Below are 24,405 nucleotides of genomic sequence, written 5' to 3'. Positions count from 1 at the left end.
CAAAGCACTAACTGCCACAAACATTCAGTCAAACAAATACATTTTCCACTCCTGCCTAACACTTTCCCACCCTCATCCTGCCTAGAAAAATTAACAATAATTAACTCACAGGCCTATGACCTATTCTAAAAAGCAACAGTCTTACCCCACTAGCTTTCAAAAACATCCTGCTGTGGTTATGCTCTCATTGCAGTTCTTTGGCTTGGTGAATCAGCCTGAACAAGCCAAGATGATCTGAAGGTCAAACAGCTTCACCACGCAGCAGTACAGCCTGGAGACAGCCACTGAGCTCAGCACATACAACTGCTCAGCAGTTCACCTGAGTTTCAGAAGATTACACCAAGACGACCAATGATAATGCTCTGGCCTCAGCTACAGTGCCATGGAGCCAGCAGGTTACAAGCTGGATTAGAACTGCACTACCTTAACACAAAGGAAAATGCTCACTCATCTCCCACCTGCTATTTCCAAGTGCTCTTTGACTGATGAACAGATATACCTGACCTGTTTGCAGTTCACCTGCAAAATTAAACCCAAGAAGCCTTTAGAGATCAGAGGGTAAAGCCTGTCAGCCTTCTGAAATCAGTGACAAATTCAAAAAAAAAAAAAATATATATATAATCTTTATTTCCCTCAAGATCTCTGTATGCATGTTTCCTCTACCACCTCCCAGCAATTACCATCTCACCATTAACTTTTCTCTGAAATTCCCAGTATTAGCATCCTAGTCTGGCATTCCAAAAATACAACCTGCATTACTGAGAAGAGGAGCACATGACAACAAGCATCACGTTCAAAAGAATAAAACATGAAGAAAAAAAAGAGAATTAAAAAAAATAGAACCAAGAAGAGCCCCACCTCTGTTTCTCCACCACTGCCTGACACTTCATGCCCACGGTCCCCCCCCTCCTAACTCCACAAGCACCCTGGGATCATTTCTAACACCCTGCCACCCAAAGACTGCATCTAACCCAGCCACCAAGGCATGTGTTCACATCTCCCTCCCCAAGGGACCAGGTTTCTCCAAGAAGCAGCACGACACTCCTGTTGCTATAGGAACAGCAGCGCTGTAACCGCCGAGGTCTTGGGATAATTCACATGTGATGCTTTCGAGCTGCACAGCTTCCATTTCCAGATCTGCCAGAGCAGTGACTGAAGGAAGCCAAGTGCCAGCCTGCCTTTGAGAAATGTAAGCAATGGGGAAACAGGACACATGGGTTTTTACTCAGGAGATCCTTCAGTGCCTACGACTTCCTGAGAGGCATTTTGCTCGTGTTAAAAAAATACATAAGAAAGCCTTAAGTTCATCATGTGGAGCTCAAGAAGTCTGGAGCCCGAGCTGTGTGAGCTCTTGCTGCAATGCAGGGAAGACAACTCATATGTTCACATCTCAAAGAGCTCGTGATTACATCCACGCTCCAGCGTGTAACACTGGTAGAACTGGGGTGTCTTTCGGCTCCTCAGTTACCCTCAGAGCTATAAAAACAAACCAACCAACTCAGATGGCAACTAAAAAGCTCCCTGAGTAAAAGAAAACACCCTGTATTTTGCACTTTGATGTAGGCTTTAACATTAAACAACTATCAAAAACTAAAATGGCTATAAAAAAGCATGAGCATGGCACTAACGTCCAGTCTCTTAATTAATACTGAATTGAAGTATTAAATACTCCAGCTTAGGGGTTTACAACTTGTTCAGGGCTACTGAGATCTCATCTCCTCTGCTAACAGCTCACCTTGCAATGGATAATGAAGTATTTTTAGTACATCAGGTAAACTTCGTAACTGTCATTGATGCAACACAACTGTCTGGATCAGCTGAAGGAGAGAATGGGTGAACAGGCCAATATATTTTAATAAAAATAGCCAAAATATCAAGCTATGAACAGAATCCAGACATCTCAATTGCCCCAATGGTCCTTGCTCTCAGAGGACTGTAGCCTGTGTTAGGGAGACTGCACCTCTAGAGAGGTCAATCAAAGCCAACCGAGGACCAAAAGCTTCCAGAGATACTGGAATACACTGGAAAAGAAAGGGCAAATAGAGCTGGAATTCAAATAATAATAAGGAGATGTGTAAATAATTCTAAGCCACAGGGATTTTGTACAAATGAAATGATGAATTCCTTTTGAAAGCAAGATGGGAAATAAAAAGATAGAGAGTTTAACTTCTCCTCCTCTTATAAAAATAAAAGGGGAGTCCTAGACCTCAGGCTTAGCTTAAAGGTGTTCCAAGAGTCTTCTGGATCAAAATTAGCAATTGACTTCTCCTGATGAGCCCTAAGACAGTAAGCAGAGTACCGCAGAGGAAATGTAAGTGTCAGAGATACTGGTATTAATAGCATCTCGCTGAAGGTTTATGGTACAAACACTTGAATTCACCAGGGACGAGTGGAAACTTCCTTCTCCAGAAGCCCTGTCACACTGCTGCAAATCTCTCTTTGACACGTAGGTTGCAGTGACTCCCTGTGGTCAAACAAACAGACTCCACAAAGAAGCTGACAGATCTTTATCAGAAACCATAGTGGGGAGCACAATGAAGTGGTAAGCTCAGCAGTCCTACCTCAGGTAATTGCTATGAAGCCACCAGCCAGCTGTTTCAAGACAGTATTCCACAGATGCACCACGAAAAGAGCATAAAAATTGTAATAGAGACTGAGATACACATACAAAATTCTAGACCAGGCATCTTCCATGTTATTCTCAAGAAAGAAAAAAAATAAGGAAGAAAAAACACCCTTCTTGTAACTCTGGAACCAGACTACAGCATTTTTAAGTGACACACAGAGTTTTGCAGGTCTGTAACAAACCTTCACAGTGCTAAGACGAAGAATGTCATTCCCTTTTTTGGAATAAAACAGGGGTATGAAATCAGTTTTCTGTGTTTTGTGTGGCTGCTGGAGGAAGACGACTCTAAAGATGGGTCTGGGACAGTCAGGCTGTGAGCAACCTGTCCTAATACTAGACAAAAAGCTTGTGAAATCCACTAGCACACCAACTGTTTGTAAGTTACTCCTTAGATACGCAAGGAGTGAAAGGTGGGTTAAGCTGTGCAAAGGAAAAAGGAAATCCTCCAGAGGAGATTCAACAAAAACAATGATGAAGTAGGTAAGAGGATTCCTTCAGGGCACCTTGAAGAACACAAAACACTCAAGTACCTCCATGGGTAGACTTGCGATGGGTGTTCCAGCATAAGGTCATGACATCTAGAGGGGATGGACTCTCCCTTGGGATGGCAGAGTGGACACCTACATGCTCCATGCTCTGTATCACAACGCTTTCATAGTCAAACCCTTCCCATTTCACCAACACCAGAGTCTAGAGAAGGTCCAGACAGACAGCAATGATCACTGCTGCACGAGCTGCCACACCTAAAAGCAATGTTATAGCTGGCTGTTGGAAATCTGGAGAGATTTCTAAAGAAATCAAAGTCCTAAGCAATAAATTATCGTTGCTTATGTCTAGACAGCACACTACAGCTTCATCTTTCTCCCAAGGAGAAAAATATGCAGCTAGGTTTCCTCATTTTCATCTGTTCTTCATGCTATTCGCTACTTAATTCGGAGAGGTAATCTGAACGTGAGAAGGACCAACATCCTTACCTGCTTCTCTAAATATTTAACTATTTTCTGTTTTTCTTCTTTTTCCCTACCAAGAAAAATCACCATGGTCAGATCACCAGCTTAAATATCATCTGGGAGGATCAAAGGTAGATTGTGGGGTCAAAACTCCCAGGAAAGACAGCAGTGTCTTAGATTAGATCAAAGCAAGCATCAACAGGGCAGCCTTCACTCCCCTAAGGACAAAGTTTTAAGAGCTTTCAAGGACTTTAAGAGAAAAAGGACAGAGAAATCAGTTAATATCTGCTCAAATGTGGGACAAAGACAACTCTGTGAGCAATATACAAAGCTCATACGCTTCCCATACTGCATGATGAGCAAGTCTAGAAGGAGACTGAGCAACTGCTGGTCTCTCTTTCAAATACATTTAAAAGTTAAGTCAAAATTCAGCTTTTTGAGTCTTCAAAGCCCTCTGCAAAGTGAGAAAAGATAATTTTATGGCTAATAAAACCAGGCAGTTTAGAGAAAGTGAGATCAAGCCGTGCAGAAGCATAGCTCTGCAAAGCACCCACGTCCCCTGGCTGGGCTTCTGTCCTTATTGTCTCTTCTCTGCCAAAGAGCAGGTAACCCAGCATATATTTTCACTGTGAGAAATGTAATTACTTCAGAGATAACACTGAAAAAGGCCAACTGCAACTAATTCTCTCTGGAGTGAGTATGTCTACCTCCAGTTTTGATGAGCAACTGGCAAATTTCACTTCAGACTGGCAGAAAAGTTTAAGAATTCTCAGCCAAAAATATATAGATGTATCTATATCTGTCAATCCCCAGCTATGTGAGGAATGAACGCACAGCCTTAAAACAGAAGAGCAAGTTTGTGCAGGTTGTGTTTCTAATGGCTTTCTAAATGTCTTAGATCTATATTAAACTTCTATCAACTCAGTTCATTCTGGCATAGTCTTCCTTCAATACCAAATTCTATGTTATGAATGTGATCTGGCATGAGGCCTATGAAGGGGAGTGGGGAAAAAAAGCAGAAAGAAACAGGTTCAGAAGGGATGAGTAGATTCAGAGTAGCACCAGGCAGTTGTTTACTAAGACTTTTGCAAAGAATTCACAAAGCAGCACATGCTTCATTCCCCTAACAGGAATCTACATAGACCGAAGCAGATTTGTAAACCTGTAACATGTCTACAATGCCTGTCCAGGAATTAATTATAGTGTGCAAATTAAAGAAATGCAATGGGAAACAAATTCCTTCAGTGGTTTGCATCCTAAGAAATCTTAGGTATAGCCAAAGACTAATTTTACCTGTTAAAATAAAATTACCTGCTGAACAGCACGCCCTAGTTCTCCCATAGAGGGGAATGACTTGTGTATCCCAGCTTGCAGGATGGGTTTAAGCAGGGAGTATATTACAAAACCTGGTATTTTCTGAGGCTGTGCTCACAGAGTAAATACACACAATACAAACAAATCCAGTACTCACCCTGATCAATTGAGTGTTGAGGAAGCTGGCTAAGTTGGCTGTTCACTACCCCTGCATACGTGCGCAAGAACTCCTCTTCACTAGCAGTCAGCTGGAAGCACAGAGAGAGGCAGTGAGTGAACAGGGAACTGAAGAAAGACTGAATCACAGCGTCACAGAATCACAGGGGTTGGAAGAGACCTCCAGGGACCATCAGGTCCAACCCCCCTGCCAAAGCAGCTCCCTAGGACAGGGCACACAGGTCGGTGTCCAGACAGGGCTGGAATCTCTCCAGAGAAGGAGACTCCACACCCCCTGGGCAGCCTGTCCCAGGGCTCCCTCACCCTCACTGGGGAGAAGTTCTTCCCCATGTTGGTGTGGAACTCCCTGTGCTCCAACTTGAGCCCATCGCCCCTTGTCCTGTCCCCACAGACACTGAGAAGAGGCTGCCCATTTCCCCATGTCCCACCCTTCAGCTATTGATACCCATTGATCAGATCCCCTCTCAGTCTCCTTTTCTCCAGGCTGAACAGTCCCAGCTCACTCAGCCTTTCCTCACAGGAAACACCAGGACACCATCTCTGTGTCCCTCCACTGGACTCTCTCCAGGAGATCCCTGTCTTTTTTATACCAGGGAGCCCAGAACTGGACACAATACTCCAGGTGGGGCCTGACCAGGGCAGAGCAGAGGGGGCAGATCCCCTCCTGTGACCTGCTGGCCACGCTCCTTTTGATGCATCCCAGGATCCCACTGGCCTTCTTGGCTCTCAGAACACACTGCTGGCTCATGCCCACCCTGTCACCCACCAGGACCCTCAGGTCCTTCTCAGAGCTCCTCTCCAACAGCTCACCCCCAGCCTGTACCAATACAAGCAGTTATTCCTTCCCAGGTACAACACTCTACACTTGTTTTTATTAAACCCCATCTGCAGATATTAACTCTCACTTCCCAGTAAGAAACATAACAGTTGCTTTGATTCTACTCTTCCAGCAGTTCTGTCAGCTGTTCCTTCTGCAAACTGTACCATCAGCAAGGACACAGCAGCAGACTGATACATCACACATTCATGGAGAAGTTCAATGTCACCTTAAGAAGAGTTGCTTTATTTTGTCAGCTTTCTGACAGTGAAAGACTTCATTGTATACAGGGAAACGATCAGCTGCTCAGATTTAGTTCCAGGCATCACAAGCCTCATAACATTTAAGTGTGTTTAACTGCAGATAATGGTGAAATCAATGATGGCTAAAGCAATTCAGCAATAAAACTGGACTGTCACCCGCCCATCTCAGTAAGCACTCTCCCAGTTACCACAAAATGGTCTGGAAAGCCACAAAACATGGGCTCTGACACCACATCTTACATTTGATCCCATCTTCCTCAGCATGAGCAGGACTCTCACTTTCTGCTGAATATACATCTCCTCCGGACTCTTTCCGGGGACGCCCTCACGGTTCATTCCCCTCCTGCCAGCTCCTGGATTTCCTGAAGATACAAGATCAGAAAAACACCAACTAAAATAGGTAACTGGGTATAAAAGGGATAATAGGAGAAGTTCAATTTCCAGTCTATCTAATTTTTCACCGGTGTGCAGACCCTTAAGAGCCTGGGAGAACAAGGAATCACATGCTTCATCAGTGAAAGCCTTGAACATTTGGACAGCTAAGCAGGGTCTTGCATTTGCAACTCAAACACACTCACAGAGGCTGGTGTTCACATCCCAACCAGCTCATTATCTGCCATTACATTACTGCACGGCCAGAAAAAGAGAATTCTAACAACTAGATGAAAGAATCCCCCTGACAGAAGAGTCAGTGCTCTTGGTTTTTCCCCCATAAATAAGCACAGTCAGTATGGAAACAAGATGCAGAACACACAGCCAGCAAGCCTGCAAGGGCTAAACAAAAGCTGGATGAAATCTAAACTCACCTTTCTCCTCCTTCTATTTTTTCTTTTCTCCTTTGTATGTCACATAAAAGGTCAGAGCACTTTTGTAACAGTTAAAAAAATTTATCAAATCATTTTGGAGAGAAAGAAGAGCTAAAAGGAGCAGGAGAGGACCAGAGTCTGTCGTCCTTTATCATATCATTTAAAAGCTGAAGTTTTGGGTTTCTATTTTAATAAAAAATAATTACCTTCTGGAATAAACAGACTATGCTACCTGGATTCTGCAGTGCAGAGCACGTTTACTCTTTGTGGTGTGAGTATCTGCTAATTATTTAAATTCCACTCTATCAAGACAAAAAAAATTGTTCAGGTATACTCTTCAGCCATCCTTAAAAACTATCTTTATTAAGTCAACAGCAGCAAAACCTTCTAATTTAGAAAACAGTGGTGCTTCAAGTACAGCAGTGGAAGCAAACTGAATGTCTGGAAGACCTGTGTGCTGGAGACCAGTGACCCCGCTGAAGAACCGGTGATGGGTTTAAGACAAGCACTTGCGTGGTGCAGAGCCTGGAGAAGTGGCTCCAGAACAGTTCCACAGTCAGTTTTCCTTCACAGAACTGCATGAAGCTATAAATAGGCTTTCCTGAGCCTCAGTAACCAAGGGAATCACTACACAGAGGCTCAGGGAAGATGTCCATCACAGCAGGTTCAAACACCGTTTTCCATGTAATGTTTTCCTCCCGTCCTTACCAATCCCTCCCTTCACTTCATTTTCATTATGACTTTTAAGGGAAAGTAATCTGGGCGTGGAAACAGTTTAAAATTACACATAGGCCCCTCCTCAGTGAGTCAGAAGTAATGCAAACTTAAGTAGCAGCTGCTGGGATGGGCATTACCACCCACATTACTTTGCACGTAGAGAACAGGAGTATGAAGAGGGGAAGGCTCTATCACCCAGTCCTACTTGTCTAACTTCCCAGTGGGAAGATTTGCATCGTGCTGGTTCACTACAGATGGTTCTGCTTGGAAACTTGCAGCCTGTAAATGTGCAAGGCAGTCATATCTATTTTTCCTATAAACAGCAAACCAAAGGGGGAATAGAATGATCCTGGCTTTTTGTGTAGTGTCAACTCCAAGAAGTAGAACAGATGATGTTACTAAAGGCATATATTGCACTGGGCAATTTACTCTGTGTTAACAAGTGGTACTGATAGTAAGATAAGGAACAAGACAGTGAGCAAGAGACATCAACTTGTGCATATCCAGAGGCTGATGAAACATTTATCAAGATACCAAGTAAGTCTGAAAGGTTGTGACTGGCTCACAAAAAGAAAATAATAGAGTATGTATTAGGATGGTATTAATATTAATTAATAGAGTATGTGTTAACATTATATTAACATTAATTATACATTGCCATTTTAATAATTAATGTATTAATATAGTTGATTATATTAATACATACTCTATTATTTTCTTTTTAATGCTGTTACTTGAAGAGAGAATGTGCAGCACTAGTGGCCAAAGAAATCAACTTAGAGAAGAAAAAGCACAACAGGAATAAACCCAAAACATGGTAATGGAGCTGTCATTTAAAAATGGGAGAAATTATATGGGATACCTATCAATAGGTGGCACCACACACAAACGGCAAGAAAATGGCACAGCTGCCCCTGCACCAGCTAGGAAGACCACATTTCAGCATTCCTCTAGGCAGCAGACATTACAGGAGATCTGTGGTCACTGCATATTATTCATTGTTTGCCATCATAATATTCTTCTAGCTGTTTGTTCACTTTTCAAACTTTAAAAATGGGTGATGGGAAATTCCTGTCTAAACCTGGCTCTTCTCAAGTGAACTTCAGCCAAGGAAGACTTAGCACCAAGGATAAAAATACTAAAGCTTGCCCGTTCAGCAAATGCTCCACAAAGCAAGGAACACAGTGGGAAGAATACTCAATATGGCTCAAAAGCCATCAAAATATAAGTATAAAGAGGTTAAATAAAGATTACAGAGCAGGAGCTCTTTGCTCTTGGTACACCTCACAGCTATTTCAGGTCACAGCCTCAGCCAGTGCAGTAGAAAGACAACAGTGTGAGGACAGTACTGGGAGTCCAGCATAAAAACCTTTAAGGTATCTCTGTTCCTGTTATGTAAAGCTTTTGTTAAGACACTGTTGAGGATGACAGAGCTACCCAGCATAAACTGCATCAGCAAATTGTCACAACCCCTTAATGAAGTTAATCTGCACCTAGCACAGTCCATCCTTACCAGTGAAGGACTGAAGAACCTTACTCAGGTGCTCATCAACTTGGCTTTTGACAGTTAATATGCTATACATAATGAACCAGTGCTTAAGCACAATTTCCCTTCCTCCACAATTCTTTCTAGCACACAGAAGTTGTCATCCCCCCTCCATCCCCAACCAGTAACACAACAGAGATTTCCCTGCCAACGTACCTGCTTCTAAGAACCACAGAAGATCAGATAACCCCAAGTGTTCGGTCCTGATTAACCACTGTAGCTGGAAAAAAGGGTACAAGGAACCTGCCCTGTGAAAACAAACAAGCAAAGCATTACAGAACTATACAGAGCTGAAAACAGAAAGATCGTTCATTCAATATGCTTCTTGCTCTACTTCAGAGCACAGTTGAGCCAAAATTCATAAAACCCTAGGCTCATCTGGAGCTTGTAGACCCTTTATATGTTTAAAGAGTAAGTTTTTTAAAGGTCAAGCCATTCTTCATCTGGAAGATATACACCCTGACCATACCAATGACATTCCTGATCCCTTGAGAATGGAATGCATTCAAGCTTTGCATTCTTTAAGAAGCTTTCAGCATAAAACCCAACTCCCTGAAAAAAAAAAAAAACCACAATAAATGTCATGACATGTCATTTTCTAGGGGAAAAAAAAAAGAGAAAGAAAAAAAGTAGCACAGTTTACCAAAGATTTGAGGAAAACTGAGGAGAAATGTTAAATATGCCGATTTTAACCAAAATTATTGTTTTCAGCTATGCATATGTTATCTGAATATAGCAATTACAAAGACCAGCACTTGAATGCCAGGCTGGAAAACCCTTTGTGCAGGATTTTTTCAGACCAACCTCACTGGTTCAGTCACCAGCAGCTGAGAGACATATTGCTGCCCGTGTTTTACAACAGACGCTGGGTATGAGGACGTGGTAGGAACGTGTAACTCTTCCTGTCCATTGCCTTGGTCTCTAAGACAAGAAACTCAATCTCACAAATGAAGCAGCAGTTCAAGCCCTCTGTAACATACAATGAAAGAGCAAGTGGCTACGACTCAGGACAGCAGCTAGGATCATGAAATTAACAGCATAAGTTGCTTAGTTAAGAGTTTCTGATTAGGGAAGATACACATACCTCCACCATTTGTTAACAAAGCTTAAATTTATCAAATATACTTCTTGTGGTCAATAAATGAAGGCAGATGGAGACTAACTCAAGTTTTTCAGGGCCGTTCACCATGCAGATGTCACTACTAGCAGGGAGCAGCTAGAGCTACTCAACTGTTCCCTACACCGGGTTCATCAGAGAAACACTGAATCCAAAACACCCTCTAGCTTCACCCAAAGGTTCTCTGCAGCGTCTCTTACAAGTGCTGGAAGCAGCTGAGCTTTATCAATGGCTTAAAAGAATCATTTCACCTCTCCAGAGGAGAGAAAATCGCCTCCTCTGAAAGGATTATTTAAGCCCTACCTCATTAATTAGTTCCCACTGTTCTCACCCTCTAAATATGCAATGCAGTCCCAAGAAAGATTATCTGCAGCACTGACAACAGGACCATTTGCAGTAACTAATTGCTGTTCTCATTTTTATGGACTTCAAAGACACCCCACCACTACCACCCAACTGGGCCAGCTCCTTCCTAAAGCAAAGGATTAGAGCATGGGAAGCAACCACTTCTGAGATGCTCTTCTGTCCCACTGACGGCATCATCAGCGTATTTATAGCTGCCACTGAAATTCCCCACACACACCTCAAATTGCACACAATCATTGTGTGTAGCACCATAACACAAGTGGAAACAGAAAGATCAAATGTTTTGCTAATGTTATTAAATTCAGAGGAATTCAGCTGAGGAAAACAGCCTCCATGGACAGGCTGTTTCCATGACCGGTTGGAAGGGTTGTATCGCTGATGGTTTCCTTACTTTATCCCTAAAAGCATGAGAAGATTCAAAAGGCAGGTGACCAGTCCAAAGTCACACAAAGGTTCTCTCACCAACTTGTTCCTATCTATTCTGACAGCTCCAACCACACATCAACATTTCCACATTCATCTCTAACGAACCCTAAGAAATACGATCTAAAAATATTTCACAACTGTGTATTTTGGGGGTGGGAGGGAAGAAGTGCAAAATATGAGAAACAGTTTAGCAAGACAGCTGAGGAACAGCTGAATCACTGCTATCACAAGTTCTGCTCACAGTCTTAAGGGTCCCAGAAGATCTGTGCACTACACAATGATCCATCCCTGAAGCATTTCTCAGGGCAGGTAATTCTTCACCCTTCGTGAAGGAGGTTCACACCAGCCAACACTTCAACCATCAAAAGCAAGATTCAGATGTATTCCTGGCCATGAGGTTCTGTCAAAGCCTAACTCACATGGGAATGAGGACAAAAAGGAAGTAACCAAACACTTTCCAATTTAAAGTGTCACTAGAATATGAGAACATAAAACCACTGCTCAAACTTACAATCAAAACCCACCTTGCCCCAACGGGTTTATGTTCCCAGCCACGCTGGATAGAATCACCCAAGGTCCTTTGCCATGGAAATGAAAAGACAACTGTTCTAAGTACAGACAAACACTCCCTGATAACATTTCAATCTGTATTTTCAGCACGAAAAGCCAGGTAGAGAGATAGAAAAACAAGAAGTGCCATGTACTGGACCACAGGACCCTACTGAAAAGCTGTTTGTTCAAAAGAACAAATAGCCAAAGCTGTTCAGAAGCCCAGTTCACAGATACTTACTGCCCTAAGTGAAGAGCTACTGGGGTCCCAGCTGATTTTCTGGTAACCAGATCCTGAATTACAAGCAGAAGTCCAAAGGCTGATGAAGAATCACTGTTTATTCCCCTGGAACTGGTCTCTCCAGGTAAGGGTGAGGCAGGTGGGCAAAGCCAACAGGAAAGTTTGTGCTGCCAAAACCATACCTACTTTGCAGCTAAGCACGCTTCTGCTGTCCAGTGTCACTATTTGATTCCTTTCTCACAAAAAGTCTGGCCTGTGGATCTCACAAGCTGCAGTTTTAATCTGAAATTGTTATATTCATTTGCTAAACTGTGTTAAAAGACCAAATCCTACAAGTTTGTCCTGTTGCATCCGATACAGCGCAAAGGGACGTAACTGGGTCACCTATTTTCTCCCCTGTTTGGCAAGCACAGAGAATGAAATTTAGTTCTCATTTATTTTTAATAAGATTCACAACGCAGAATAATAAATGAGAACAATCTATATATCGCAGCCCAAACCTTGCCAAGGCAATGAATGTGGGTTTAAAAACATTCCCTCCTCTTCCCAAGCGGTAGCAGAGGCTGGTCAGTGAAAAGCCAGCCTGTTGCTCAGTGCTTTCATTCCCCTGCTGCTGCAGAAGGGCTGGGTGAGGATCGCAGGAATGTCTTCTGCTGTGCAAGGCCCAACATGTGGACAGGGCAGGGTCAAGCACGCCTGACATCCCTGGTCTGAACCCCGCTTGTCTGCCTCCCAAAGCCAATCTCTTGGGCTGAGGGAAGAGTAAGTGCAACCCGGTGAAGGAAAAGAAAGCATAAATGTTCCTTGAGCACAAGCAGGGACAGACTGAGGTGACACTTGCTTGGAGATCAGAGTACACCTGGCAGGGGTTTGGAAGCAGAAGATGTAAATACATCTACACAGTCGGTTGATTTTACAACTATGTTACTGAAGTGAAAGGGGATTAAGTATTTTTAACTTTCCCATTTGCATCAAGAGGTGCTCCCCTACCTCTCTGCTTGTCCTGAAAAGGTTATAGTGAAAATTAAATATAAACCTTCCCTAAACCAAACTCAAAGACCACACTGGCTTTCTCTTCAATTACTGACCTTGGACACAATGGCAGTGTGTAATGAAGAATACTGCCTTTGCAGTTACACCCCCTCCTCTTTTCTTCCCCCCTAACTAGATGTAGAACATCAGCCACCATGTTTTCACTTTAAAAAACTGCAGACAGAAGAAATCTGTACTTAAACTAAGTTTAACTAGTCTATGTCACAGACAGCTCCTGAGGAAGCTCAAACTCACCAGTAACAACTGCTTTCCCTCAACACTTTCAGCAGAGGATCCCGACAGGCAGCAACTGACAATTACAGACTCGGAACTATATTTCCCTCACTTCCGACTATACTTCTACAAATTCAAAACCTGGAAGGGCTTCTCTGCTGGACAATGTCACAGCTGGGCTCATGATAAAGAACTCTGGATGACTTCACTCCCATCATCCCTGTTTAAACAAAAAAAATTCATGAAAAAAATTCATGTCCCATCAGAAAAAGGAAAGAACCCCACACTAAAAAACGGTATGTTTTATGTATGGCAAACTACTTAAGCATCCCATTTAATCTTCAAGGCATGCTTATTTAATGTAATAAGGAAGAAACACAAGCTTTTGTTCCTCCAGGTTACACATTCCCTCTGTTAACACTGAAATTCTTAACCATCCACATTTTCCTGCTACAGCAAAATACAAAGAGAAACTGAGGAATCTGAACACCCTGAAAAGGGGAGAAGAAGAAGAAGAAAAGGAGGGGAGAAGAAGAAAAAGGGGAGAAAAAGAAGAAAAAGGGGAGAAGAAGAAAAAGGCAGTAAGCTGTCAGTAAATGTGAGTAATATTTTACATATCCAGTCTTAATAATTTAGGGTACTTACAGCGACCATCTGGCAAGCTCTTTAAAATGTAAGTCACAGCTGACTCCCCCTAATATCTTGTACCATTCCCACTTACAGCCAGAAGAAATCCAACAGGAGCTAGTTCAGCCACAATTTATATTTTTCCTTGAATCTGGCTGGTTCTGTTCAAGGCAGCTAAAACCCCTCAATTAATGGGATAGGATTATAAAAGCTCAGATAAGGAGTTACGGTGAATAAAACCAACCGCTGCAGGTTTCCTTTGCGCTACACAAATTGAGTGAAGAGCCAGCATGAAGAGGTCCCTTTACCTCTATGGTATCATTATCCAAGGTTAAGCTATTAGCCTCCACAGTTCCACTACTGAGTGGTTAAAACACGGTCATACTGGGAACCTTTAAGTGCAAGGGGATGCTGCCCCTTCCAGCCTTGTTAATTTTCAAACGGTGTTTTTAAAGGGAACAGCTAGAGCCCTAAAAACCTTCCAAGCTGGAGCCCGAAAACCTGGAGTCAGGAACCAGAGTGTGCAAATTCCCAATACAAATTTTCCTCTAATTCAGCCTTGACTCCCGACCTTCAGCCACAGGCAGCTGGAAATGGGATTAATCCCCATCTCCAAAGGGAGATGACAATGAGAATTCCTAACAGCTCCCTATTTATAGGTGAACAGCAAGAGTCAAAATATTAAATACATGAGGGTTTTGTCTCCATTTTCCATGTTCAGGATCCTGTTTTAGCTGACTTCAGAATCTGAACCTCAGGGTCAGACTTCAGTCCATGTACAGCTGGAACTCCAGTGGTAGATTCACATCTCTTAAACGTTAGATTTAGATTTTTAACCAAAGAGATGTCCTCCCTCTTCAAGAGGGACAAGAATCAGCCCTAAAAACTGCCACTGACACATGAAAAAAAATATATATATCTGTAAGAACAAGCAGGTTTTGGTTTTCCCCAATGCTGCATCGCTTTCCAGAGCTTCAAAAAAAGCCCTCAAAAGTAGTAATGAAATGCATTCCAAGAAGTTTCCCAATATACTAAATCACTTCTTAAATCAGTGCTTAAGATAACTGTAAACAAAAATAAACTAATCTGACCATTCTAATCACCACTTTTAGGAAATTAATCCTCACCTCTGACCTTCAGGAGCACAAAAACCCAGTTTGTTTTTTTTGTGGTACCACAGCAATCCTCAAAGAGGAGATTTTGTGCCTCACACAGTTAAAAAGAGGTTTTTAGGTAGTTCATGCCACTCAACTTGATGCCTCTGAAATGAAAGGTACTAACAGCAACAAAACCTTAAAAAAAGCCTTTCTTTTCACAAAGGTATTCATGCTTCAAAGATGAATTTGTCAAGAAACCTGTAAAAGTGACACCATTTACCTACAGAGGTTTATACACAAATTCTACCCCAGGCAAAGGAATGATGCTAACCGGATCAAGATGGTCTTCCAACAGCTGGATTGAGGAGCGCTGCTCTTGTCCTGATCCTTAGCGTCTTTCACAGAGGCTCCTGCACCTCTTCCCTTATTTATAACAAGGTTACAGATCATCTAGACAGGAAATTGGGCAGTAATGATAGATAGCTGATGATTTTAACTACCAGGTATCCCACACAAAAGAATTAGTGCTGTAAAAAGTGTGTTACGCATCCACTGTCAACACAAAACCGCACGGCAGTGCTTGCCATGGGTCTCCTCCAAGGGGTAGCACTTGGGCTGGAAGGATCCCAGACATAGATACAGACTGAGAGAAGATCTCCTGGAGAGCAGCCCTACTGAGAAGGTCCTGGGTGTCATAGTGGACAAGAAGCTTAACATGAGCCAGTTCTTGCAGCTCGGAAGGGTGCTGGGATCCTGGGCTTCATCAGCAGAGGGGTGGCAGCAGGGACAGGGAGGGGATTGTCCCTCTCTGCTCTGCCCTTGGGAGGTCCCAGCTGGAGTCCTGTGTCCAGAGCTGGGATCTCAGTACAGGGAAGATGTGGGGTTTTGGAGAGGGGTCAGAGGAGCCACGGAGATGCTCAGAGGGCTGGAGCAGCTCCCCTACGGAGAGAGGCTGAGGGAGCTGGGCTGGGTCAGCCTGGAGAAGGCTGTGGGGGGACCTCATTGCAGCCTTCCAGTCCCTGAAGGGAGCAGAGGAACAGGAGGGGAATCAGCTTGTTAAAGGGCAGAGATTGGCAGGACAAGGGGGATGGAGTGAAGCCGAAGGAGGGAAGGGTGAGATGAGATATTAGGGGGAAGTTCTTTCCAGAGAGGGTGGTGAGAAGCCAGAACAGGCTGCCCAGAGAGGGGGTGGGTGCCCCGTCCCTGGGGCTGTTCAAGGCCAGGTTGGATGGGGCCCTGGGCAACCTTGTGTAGCTCCAGGCCTGGAGGTTGGTGTCCCTGCCTGTGGCAGGGGGTTGGAGCTCTCTGATCCTTGGGGTCCCTTCCAGCCCAGCCCAGTCGGTGATTCTATGATTCTTTGTAAATATTCCTATTTTTTCAGAAAGAGGAAAGGAAGTTTCCAGCACACAGACACAACAAACCTGAGATGCCATCTCTTAAAAAAAAAAATTTACTTTGTTTTCATACCTTGATTTTAGTTTGAATCATGAACCAGTGAAAGAAACATGGTCCACCAATAATAGGTGAGAATTTTACCATCAGCTTATAGCAATCAATAGCTCTATCCTGTTTTACACAGTAGGCGTGCTACACATTGCACAAACACCGACCCATGCACCACCTCCACCCCTGAAGTATATTTTTGGCCTATTAATTAACTGACACCAATGACAGCCTCCTGCAGCACGTCTGTTCTATGATCATCGCAGAAACTGAACCAAGGCCAACACACAAACACACACAAGGAAGATCCAGACCATTAATTGTGGTCACTTCATTTTCTTGTAATGTCAATCAGCTTTATGACCAAAGTCACGTTTGGAAGGAAGCTCAGCAGAAGTGGAAATGCTGGACTCACAGTCCTCTGGAGTTCTGTAGATCATCAGCGTTAAATCTGGGTTTTACTGAAGACAGCCACGTGTATCTTCAAAACTGAACAACTAAAAGGTAACTTAATGCACAGGACAGACACCCTATGCTCACCAAGCACGAGCAGTGATAAAGAATTAGTTAACTGGAGAATCACAGACTGGTCTGGGTTGGAAGGGACCCCAAGGATCACAGAGCTCCAACCCCCTGCCACAGGCAGGGCCACCAACCTCCATGCCTGGAGCTGCACAAGGTTGCCCAGGGCCCCATCCAACCTGGCCTTGAACACCCCCAGGGATGGGGCATCCACCCCCTCTCTGGGCAGCCTGTTCCAGCCCCTCACCACTCTCTCGGTAAAAAACTTCTCCCTAATATCTCATCTCACCCTTCCCTCCTTCAGCTTCACTCCATCCCCCTTGTCCTGCCAGTCTCTGCCCTTTAACAAGCTGATTCCCCTCCTGTTCCTCTGCTCCCTTCAGGGACTGGAAGGCTGCAATGAGGTCCCCCCACAGCCTTCTCTTCTCTAGATGCAGATGCTTGGTGAATTACAGATAGATTTCAATTTAAAACGTGACCTGTGCTGCCCTGTAATTTATAGTGACTTCTGAACGTTGTTAATGCCAGATCACATACGTTTTACACTAAAAATGCCTACAGATCTTTTACAGCAGAGAGATGATGGGTAACTAGAGGGTTGGGGTTTTTTTTAAAGCAATTAAAACATGAGCTGTTATTAGGTTGGTGACTAGTTAGCATTTTAATGTGTTGCAATGCTGTATCAAAGTACATTGTTAGGACCAGAGACTCTGAGATTAGTGGTTGCTGACTACCAGAATTGCCTAACCATTGGACAACAACATGAAATATTGTTCTGGACTCATACATCAATAAACTTTGTTGTAAAGTAGTGATAAACATAGTCTTTATGACACCTACTTGCCTCTTTAGAGAAAGAAGTTGAAAAAATAAAGGAAAATCCTCTGTGCTGCTTTCCCCACGGATGCTCTGTGCAACCAAGGAAGTTTTTTCAGCTTTGAACCAACATATGGTTCAGTTTTTGAAAGCATTTAAAGAGGTGTTTTAATAACAGCTCTTGCTGCAAGCTGAACTAGGAAGTAATGGCTAGTAGGAATATATTCCTTGATCATCTTCTTTTGCACTGCCCAGCACAGAAAAGCTTTGCCTCCTCAGTGACCTGTTTGCATGGTTAATATTATCAGGTAGTATGGGCAAGAGACCCCTGCCTCAAGATCCTTCATCAGTCAATACTCCTCAAGAACTTATTAAAGGGCTTATTAAAAATACAGAGCAAGGGAGAAGGATTTTCATTACCTTCTTTAGGTCACCAAACAAGACCACACTGCACAGATACCTGATGAAGAGAGGAGGAAGGAAAGAAGTCCCTGTCAAAGAGAGGACTTTTGACTTTCACGTGTTTACAACGAATTCCTAATTCCACACCGACCTGACCACAGATATTTGGCTTTCTGTAGTTTTTGATCGAGTGGGATCACAAGGAAGGAAATCTTGCCTTCAAGAGGCTTCCTATTTCTCAGGAAAAGGGATGCAATTTCCTTCCTCCCTAGCCACAATTCTGAATGTTACCTTAATTATATCGGCCTTGAACTGTGAAACAAGCCTGTGTGAAGGAGGGCATGAGTTTGAGAGCAGCAACCTCCCTTCAGCACCACCACACAGACTCTAACGTGGACTGGAGAGAAATACAGTACTGATTCCAAGGGGTTTTCAGTCCCAGTCAGTGCCAGGACTGATTAATTTTCCAAGCACACCAAAAACCAAAAGAATCACAGGCAAAACCAGGAACTCAAGTATGTTAAAGGCAGCCAAGCTTAGCTGTACAGAAAGTTCCACGTGGAACTGCATGGCAAGCCTGATTTATTCACACTAATGAAGTCAAACACCTCACACTAATTGTTTTGAGGTCTCCAACATACACAAAATTCAATGCACTTACAAGACAAGCAGCAATCAGTCCCCTAAGAACAGGAGCCATGTGCAGATGCAGCAGTATCTCTTTTGATTGATCAAATTCCAATAGATATTGATACTAACAGAAGGTGTTAGCCCAGAGACCGTTATCAACAACACCCAGGACAAGTTAAAACTGCTGTAAGATCCCAGAGCACTTCAGAAAGCTCCTGGGAGCAGGATTGTACACCAGCAACCACTGATTTAAGGCACAATGGGGCAAGAGAATGACTGAAGTGGCAGAGATTCCTGCACTTCCCAAACCATAGCACAATTACAGTGTATCTTCACAATAATTACTCAATAAAGGAGCTTATAGCTCCTTTATTATATACAGCATAGCATAGTTATGTCAAAAATCACAGTTACCAAGAGAAGAAAAATGACATGGATATGAAAAACAGGTGCCCAAAACCTATTTCCTCACACACCCTATTACACAGGCAAAATTTTATTTAAGGTTTAAAACTTATCTTGTAATAGCTAGCAAAGGGAAAATCAAGGCAGGGAAACACTAGGGCAGCTGTTGCAAATGGTTTCATGTGAATTGTGAAAGGTTTATTTTGCTGAGCCCACCATAGCCACTGATCAAATTTTCAGTGATAAAAGCTCTGTTTAAAAGAAAACAAATCAACCTGATATTTCTCACCTCTGAGGTTAAGCAAAACCTTTCATGAATCCCACATAAACCAGTGAATATCATTTGGCATCTATGGGCATTCCTGAAAGCAAGCAGCTCAGCAGATGTGAATGCTCCTGTTTTTTCTCAATTTGGCATCAAGTTTTAAATTGTATTTTAAGGGTGTTATTGCCATTCATTTTTTGCATAAACATTTGATCAGAAGTCAGGAAACTCTAATAAAATCATCTTATTATGGCATGAGGAACCAGGTATCACCATGGTGCCACTAGTCTCATCTTCTCACTACAAAATGGTTTAGCACAGGACTGGAACGGTTGGACTTGATAATCTTAAAGGTCTTTTCCAACCTTGTGATTCTGTGAAAAAACCTTCCATTAGCAGTTACCTTAAGCTGTTTCAGTGTTTACACTGCTCCTTTCCAGAAACCCTGCTGTAAAAATTCAGGTCACATTTCTTTTCAGTGTAGAGGCGCCGTGCATACATGTACATTTATTTAAAAGCTCAATGAAATTAATTAAAAGCTCCTCACTGGCTTCAATGTGCACTGAATCAGGAGCTGGGTGAGTTCAGAGGCAAAAACAATTACACCTTAATTAAACACCTTTACATTCTTGTGAAGCAGTCAACTAATTTTATAGGAGGATCAACTGAGTCAGAAAGTTTCAGAGCTTCGTCACGGCCATAAACAGAGTTGGTTACTTAAGTTGCTTCTGTATTTGTTAGTTCCTGTTGTAACACAGAGAAAATGGGACTTTCTGGAAAATGAACTAAAGACTCAGTCTATGCACCTGCAGGAAATAAAACACAACATCCTGAGGCAAAGTGGGATGGTTGTACCCATCTACTGCCTCCATTTCTGCCCCTCAATCGGTACCTAATTTGAGCAACTCCAGGAATGCAAGAAGTTGAAATTTTTAGGGGATTTTTCACAGCAGTTTATTTCCAGATGAGATTTTTTTAGGCTGTGACTTACGTTGCTTGGGGTTTAAAATATCATTGCTGATATGTATGACTTTTAAAAGAAGAAAACCAAACTTGGCAGGTTTGATATTCTGGAAAACCTTGAGAATACTTATTGAAAAGCACCATTATGCTTCCTCAGCTCAGACACTTAAACCATCTGTAAGCGCTGCCACGTCCTGTGAATTCACCAGCAGTGAGTAGAGCTGAGACAGTAACTTTCCTCACTTCTTTGAGCCTTGTTACATAATGATTCCCCTGAAAATCAATCCCAGAGTTGGAAGAGCGTTCTCCTTACTTCCCTATCAACTCACGTTTGTTGGGTGTTTTCCTGATCTTTGGTTTCTTCTCACCTAGTAGCACGCTGTGGTTTGGCTCATTCTGGTCTGTCTGCCTTCTCACGCCGATGGGAGCTCAGGGACAGGCCACGGCTCACTCCTTGAAGGGAAAAAGGAACCATGAGTCTCATCCACGCTCAGAGAAACAGCAGCATCAACAACAGCGAACAAAGAATTCAGTTTTGCTTAATTAAGTTTGTTGGCAAACAGTTTTTAGCATGTTTCACACCTATTTCCATGTCTGTTTTCCCCCCACATACTTGGAAGCAAAACCACAAGACTACCAAGACTTCCTTAGGATGGGGAGTAGGTGACAAAATGGTTTCATTCCAGTGATGTGCATCTTTGGTGTGCACCAGCAGCAACACACAAACAACTCCTGGGACTAGGCACACGCTCGTGTACGTGCAACAGCCTCCCTGGAATTAAATTAGCAGATGCTGTTATGTTTCAAGCGAATCAGAACTCCCAAAACTGACAACAACAACAACAAAAATCACTCTGTAACATCTGTGATGCAGAGAGTCACTTTAAAAGACATTTTTTAAGACATTATGAATATGAATTATGTATGCTGTCTGCTGATATGCTTTTCACAAAAGACAAAAAAACCCACACACACACACTTTCAGAGAGAATCTCCCAAGATCAGATCGATTTAAGCTAGTCTGTTGGAAAACCACCCAGGACTAAGCGCTTTTTAAAGAGGGTTTCATTAAAACTATTCAACACTGTGATTTTTGGCATCTTTCTCATTACAAATGAGGGTTTATTTTTGCCTGAATATCTCACCACAGCATTCCAGAAGTACCACACTGATAGCTTAAATAAAGAGCACGATCGACGTGCTCTCCCATGACGACTATTAACGTATTTGGAAGCACAGCAAAAAGGAGTCGTTCCCTTTCACTCTGCAAACTGAATTATAACCACCTTCAGCCAGAGCACACGAATGCCAACTCCCAGAACACAAAACAGTCGGTGTATTTATCAGGATTACAATTTTTTCCAACTAAAACCCATTAGCATTGGGTTGTGTTTTGCACCTTGCACCCAACGGTGCGGCGCAGCTCCAACAGCTGCTGCTGTCCTTGCTGTGTTTCGGCAGGAAATCCACTCTGATGGTAGCCTGCAATGAAAGGCCACATGGTTTTGCACCTGCATGTATAGCAGTACTCCTGAAGATACCCAGTCGTCCTTTTTTGGGGGGGATAAACAACCTGTGCTGGAAGTTTCTTCGAGCCAGTCGCCTCCCTGTATGCGCAGCGCTCGGGTGCGTTTTTGATGCTTAAAACTAGGTCAGATGCTCAGGAGGGATGCTTTGTAGTCAACAACAAACTTAAAATTTAAATACTTACTAAAAAAACATAAATGTTTATGTCGGTTACATGTGACAAACGTTCTGGAGAGGAAAAAAACCAACCCTGGTATTAAACTAATACAAAGAGATCAATTCCACACAAGGTGTTTCCAAGGCAAAACATCAACCTTCACCATTAGTTTCATTTGCTGTTTGCCTGTATGCAATGGCAGGGCAGGTTTTGGTTCTTGGCAATTAATGTATGTCACAGTCATTGCTTCAATTACAAAATTCAGGGTTCGGTTCTGTTGGTTTTGTTCAGAAACCAGCACAAATTGGTCTGGAGACCCCTCTCTCCTCTAGCAAAGTTACAGTACTCTCAAACCCTGGGAGGAAGGAGGGAAGCAGCAAAGCATGGATGGGAGCTGATGCTGACGCAACTCCAGATTTCCCATAAAATCAGGATTCAGAACTTGTTTTCCATGCAGCCCTAATATTTAACATCAGGATGCTCTGCATCCAGAGAAATGGGTATTAACTGACTCTGGTTAAGGCAGCAGACAGCAGCTTCAATTTGAGTTGGGAGCAAAGAGCCCTCCTTCTCCACACCCTTCCCTGTGCAGCACCCACAGCTCCTGAACACAACCGCAGGCAGGCATTTAGGCAAATGACACTGTGGTTTATCTGGCAGGGATGTATACGTGTTACGTACACGTTACGCAGGCATTACAATGACTCCCATCAGGCCATGGGATGATTTTCCTGGGGAAGATTTCAGTATCTTCCCACCTGGTTGTCAGAAAGAATACCAGCAGTGCTTTTATGCCCTATCAAACTTCTCATAACTTGTTGCAACACTTAAAATGAGCTAAAACAAAAAAAAAAAAAAGAAGAGAACTACAGCTTCAAAGCAGGACTGGGGAGATCACAAAGCCACAGCCAACCGGTTATCAGTCCAAAACGGCTTCTGCTCTCCAATTCATTCCATCCCACGTGCTCCCTCAGAGGTTTGCACCGTTACGATGCACCACGTCAACCAAGAGAGCGTGCAAATCCGTTTAGCAGCATTTCCAAATCACACGGACGCTGCTGCCAGTCGCAGCCGAGATGCCCAAGATGCAATAAAAGGCATGATGCTCTTTTTCCCCAAAGGCAAAGGGAAGCAACTCCAACACATCTCAAATACACCTGCCTCCATTTCCCCCCTGAATCTGCTTCTCAAGGCAGACAGTGGCTTTTATACCAATAATAAGCCTGTGTTTATAATAAGGAGTAACACGTAGCTTTATGCCCTCTCACCTTAAGCACCTGTATTTCCAAAATAACCCCCCTGTAGCCAGTAGCACAGCCTCTCTTTTCACAATTTACATAGCATCTCCCCTTCTCAGGCTACTGCACATCTTACACAAGCTCCAAAAATCACCAAGGGCAAAGGCAGCTGACAGCTTGCGAGCTCAGCACCCAACAAAATCTAAATATAAAACTTTATATTCTGTACAACATCTTTTATCACATGCTTAAAACACACAGAAGACACACCAATGGCCACACCGGAGCCAACTCCTACCTAACCTGCCTCCAACATCCCTTGGGTTTTGGAGCTGGTGGTGTGTTTGGGGTTGGTTTTATTTAACCCCACTGCATCTGCAGAGCTCCTTGCTCTCATCCCGCAGAGCATCAACGCTTATTTCATTCAACATGCCAAGATGAGGAAAAAATAAGTAGATCAAATAAAAAGATGACACACAACAGGGCAAAACATACTCTCTTCTGGAGGAGAAAGCGAACGCAAGCCTGGAAGGCAAACGCACCCCGATGAAGCACATCAGGGTGTTCAAACAGAAACTACTATCACCTCTCATCTGCTTTCTGCAGGACCAACGCGTTCTGATTTGGAAAACACGCTGCTCCACTCCTCTCTGGTGTTACCTTCCCAAGAGATACGGCACTATCGCCTGCCAACAAACACCGTCCATCCTCGCACTACGCTGGAAGTTCGGGAGCGCTGCTGCAGATGCTCTTGGAAGACAGTTTTTAGCCGAGGCAGGAGGAATCACCCCCAGGCGATGCCCTCCAACCCGTGCTGGCCAAGAAGGGTTTCTCCCACTGGCGTTCCGGGGTGCTGAGCAGCAACACGCACTCTCCCCAGGACAAGCATGGGGAGGGGGGGTGTAGGGGTGTCCAGGCACTGGGTTTTATTGCCCAGGGATGTGACACCTGCCCTCCCGACGGCTCCAGCCAACCTGAAGCGGCTTGAGGTGGGGACGGCTTCACCTGCCACAGAAATGCAGCCATTGCTGGGGTGGGACACGGCCGCCGTGGAACTGGGTGCCACATGACGTAAGGGATGATGCCAGGAGATTAAAAAGGCACCTCCCGTACCTGCGCTACGGGGCCACGG

The 24,405-nt window shown here is 43.5% G+C and overlaps 1 protein-coding gene across 1 annotated transcript in view; it reads right to left on the bottom strand.

The window, feature by feature from the left end:
* Nucleotides 1-24,405, bottom strand: part of CTNNBIP1 (catenin beta interacting protein 1) — a 30,441-nt gene that overhangs the window by 5,690 nt on the left and 346 nt on the right. The window contains exons 2-5 of the mRNA XM_084274672.1: nucleotides 20,681-20,804; nucleotides 9,373-9,464; nucleotides 6,388-6,509; nucleotides 5,048-5,138 (exon numbers count right to left, since the gene is read on the bottom strand). Of these exons, the coding sequence (XP_084130798.1) occupies nucleotides 5,048-5,138; nucleotides 6,388-6,483 (187 nt within the window). The 5' untranslated portion in view covers nucleotides 6,484-6,509; nucleotides 9,373-9,464; nucleotides 20,681-20,804. The remainder of the gene's footprint in view (nucleotides 1-5,047; nucleotides 5,139-6,387; nucleotides 6,510-9,372; nucleotides 9,465-20,680; nucleotides 20,805-24,405) is intronic.

Source organism: Gallinula chloropus (assembly GCF_964237585.1).
Source record: "Gallinula chloropus genome assembly, chromosome: 23".
Lineage (NCBI taxonomy): Eukaryota > Metazoa > Chordata > Aves > Gruiformes > Rallidae > Gallinula > Gallinula chloropus.
This window is presented reverse-complemented; position numbering and strand designations above follow the sequence as displayed.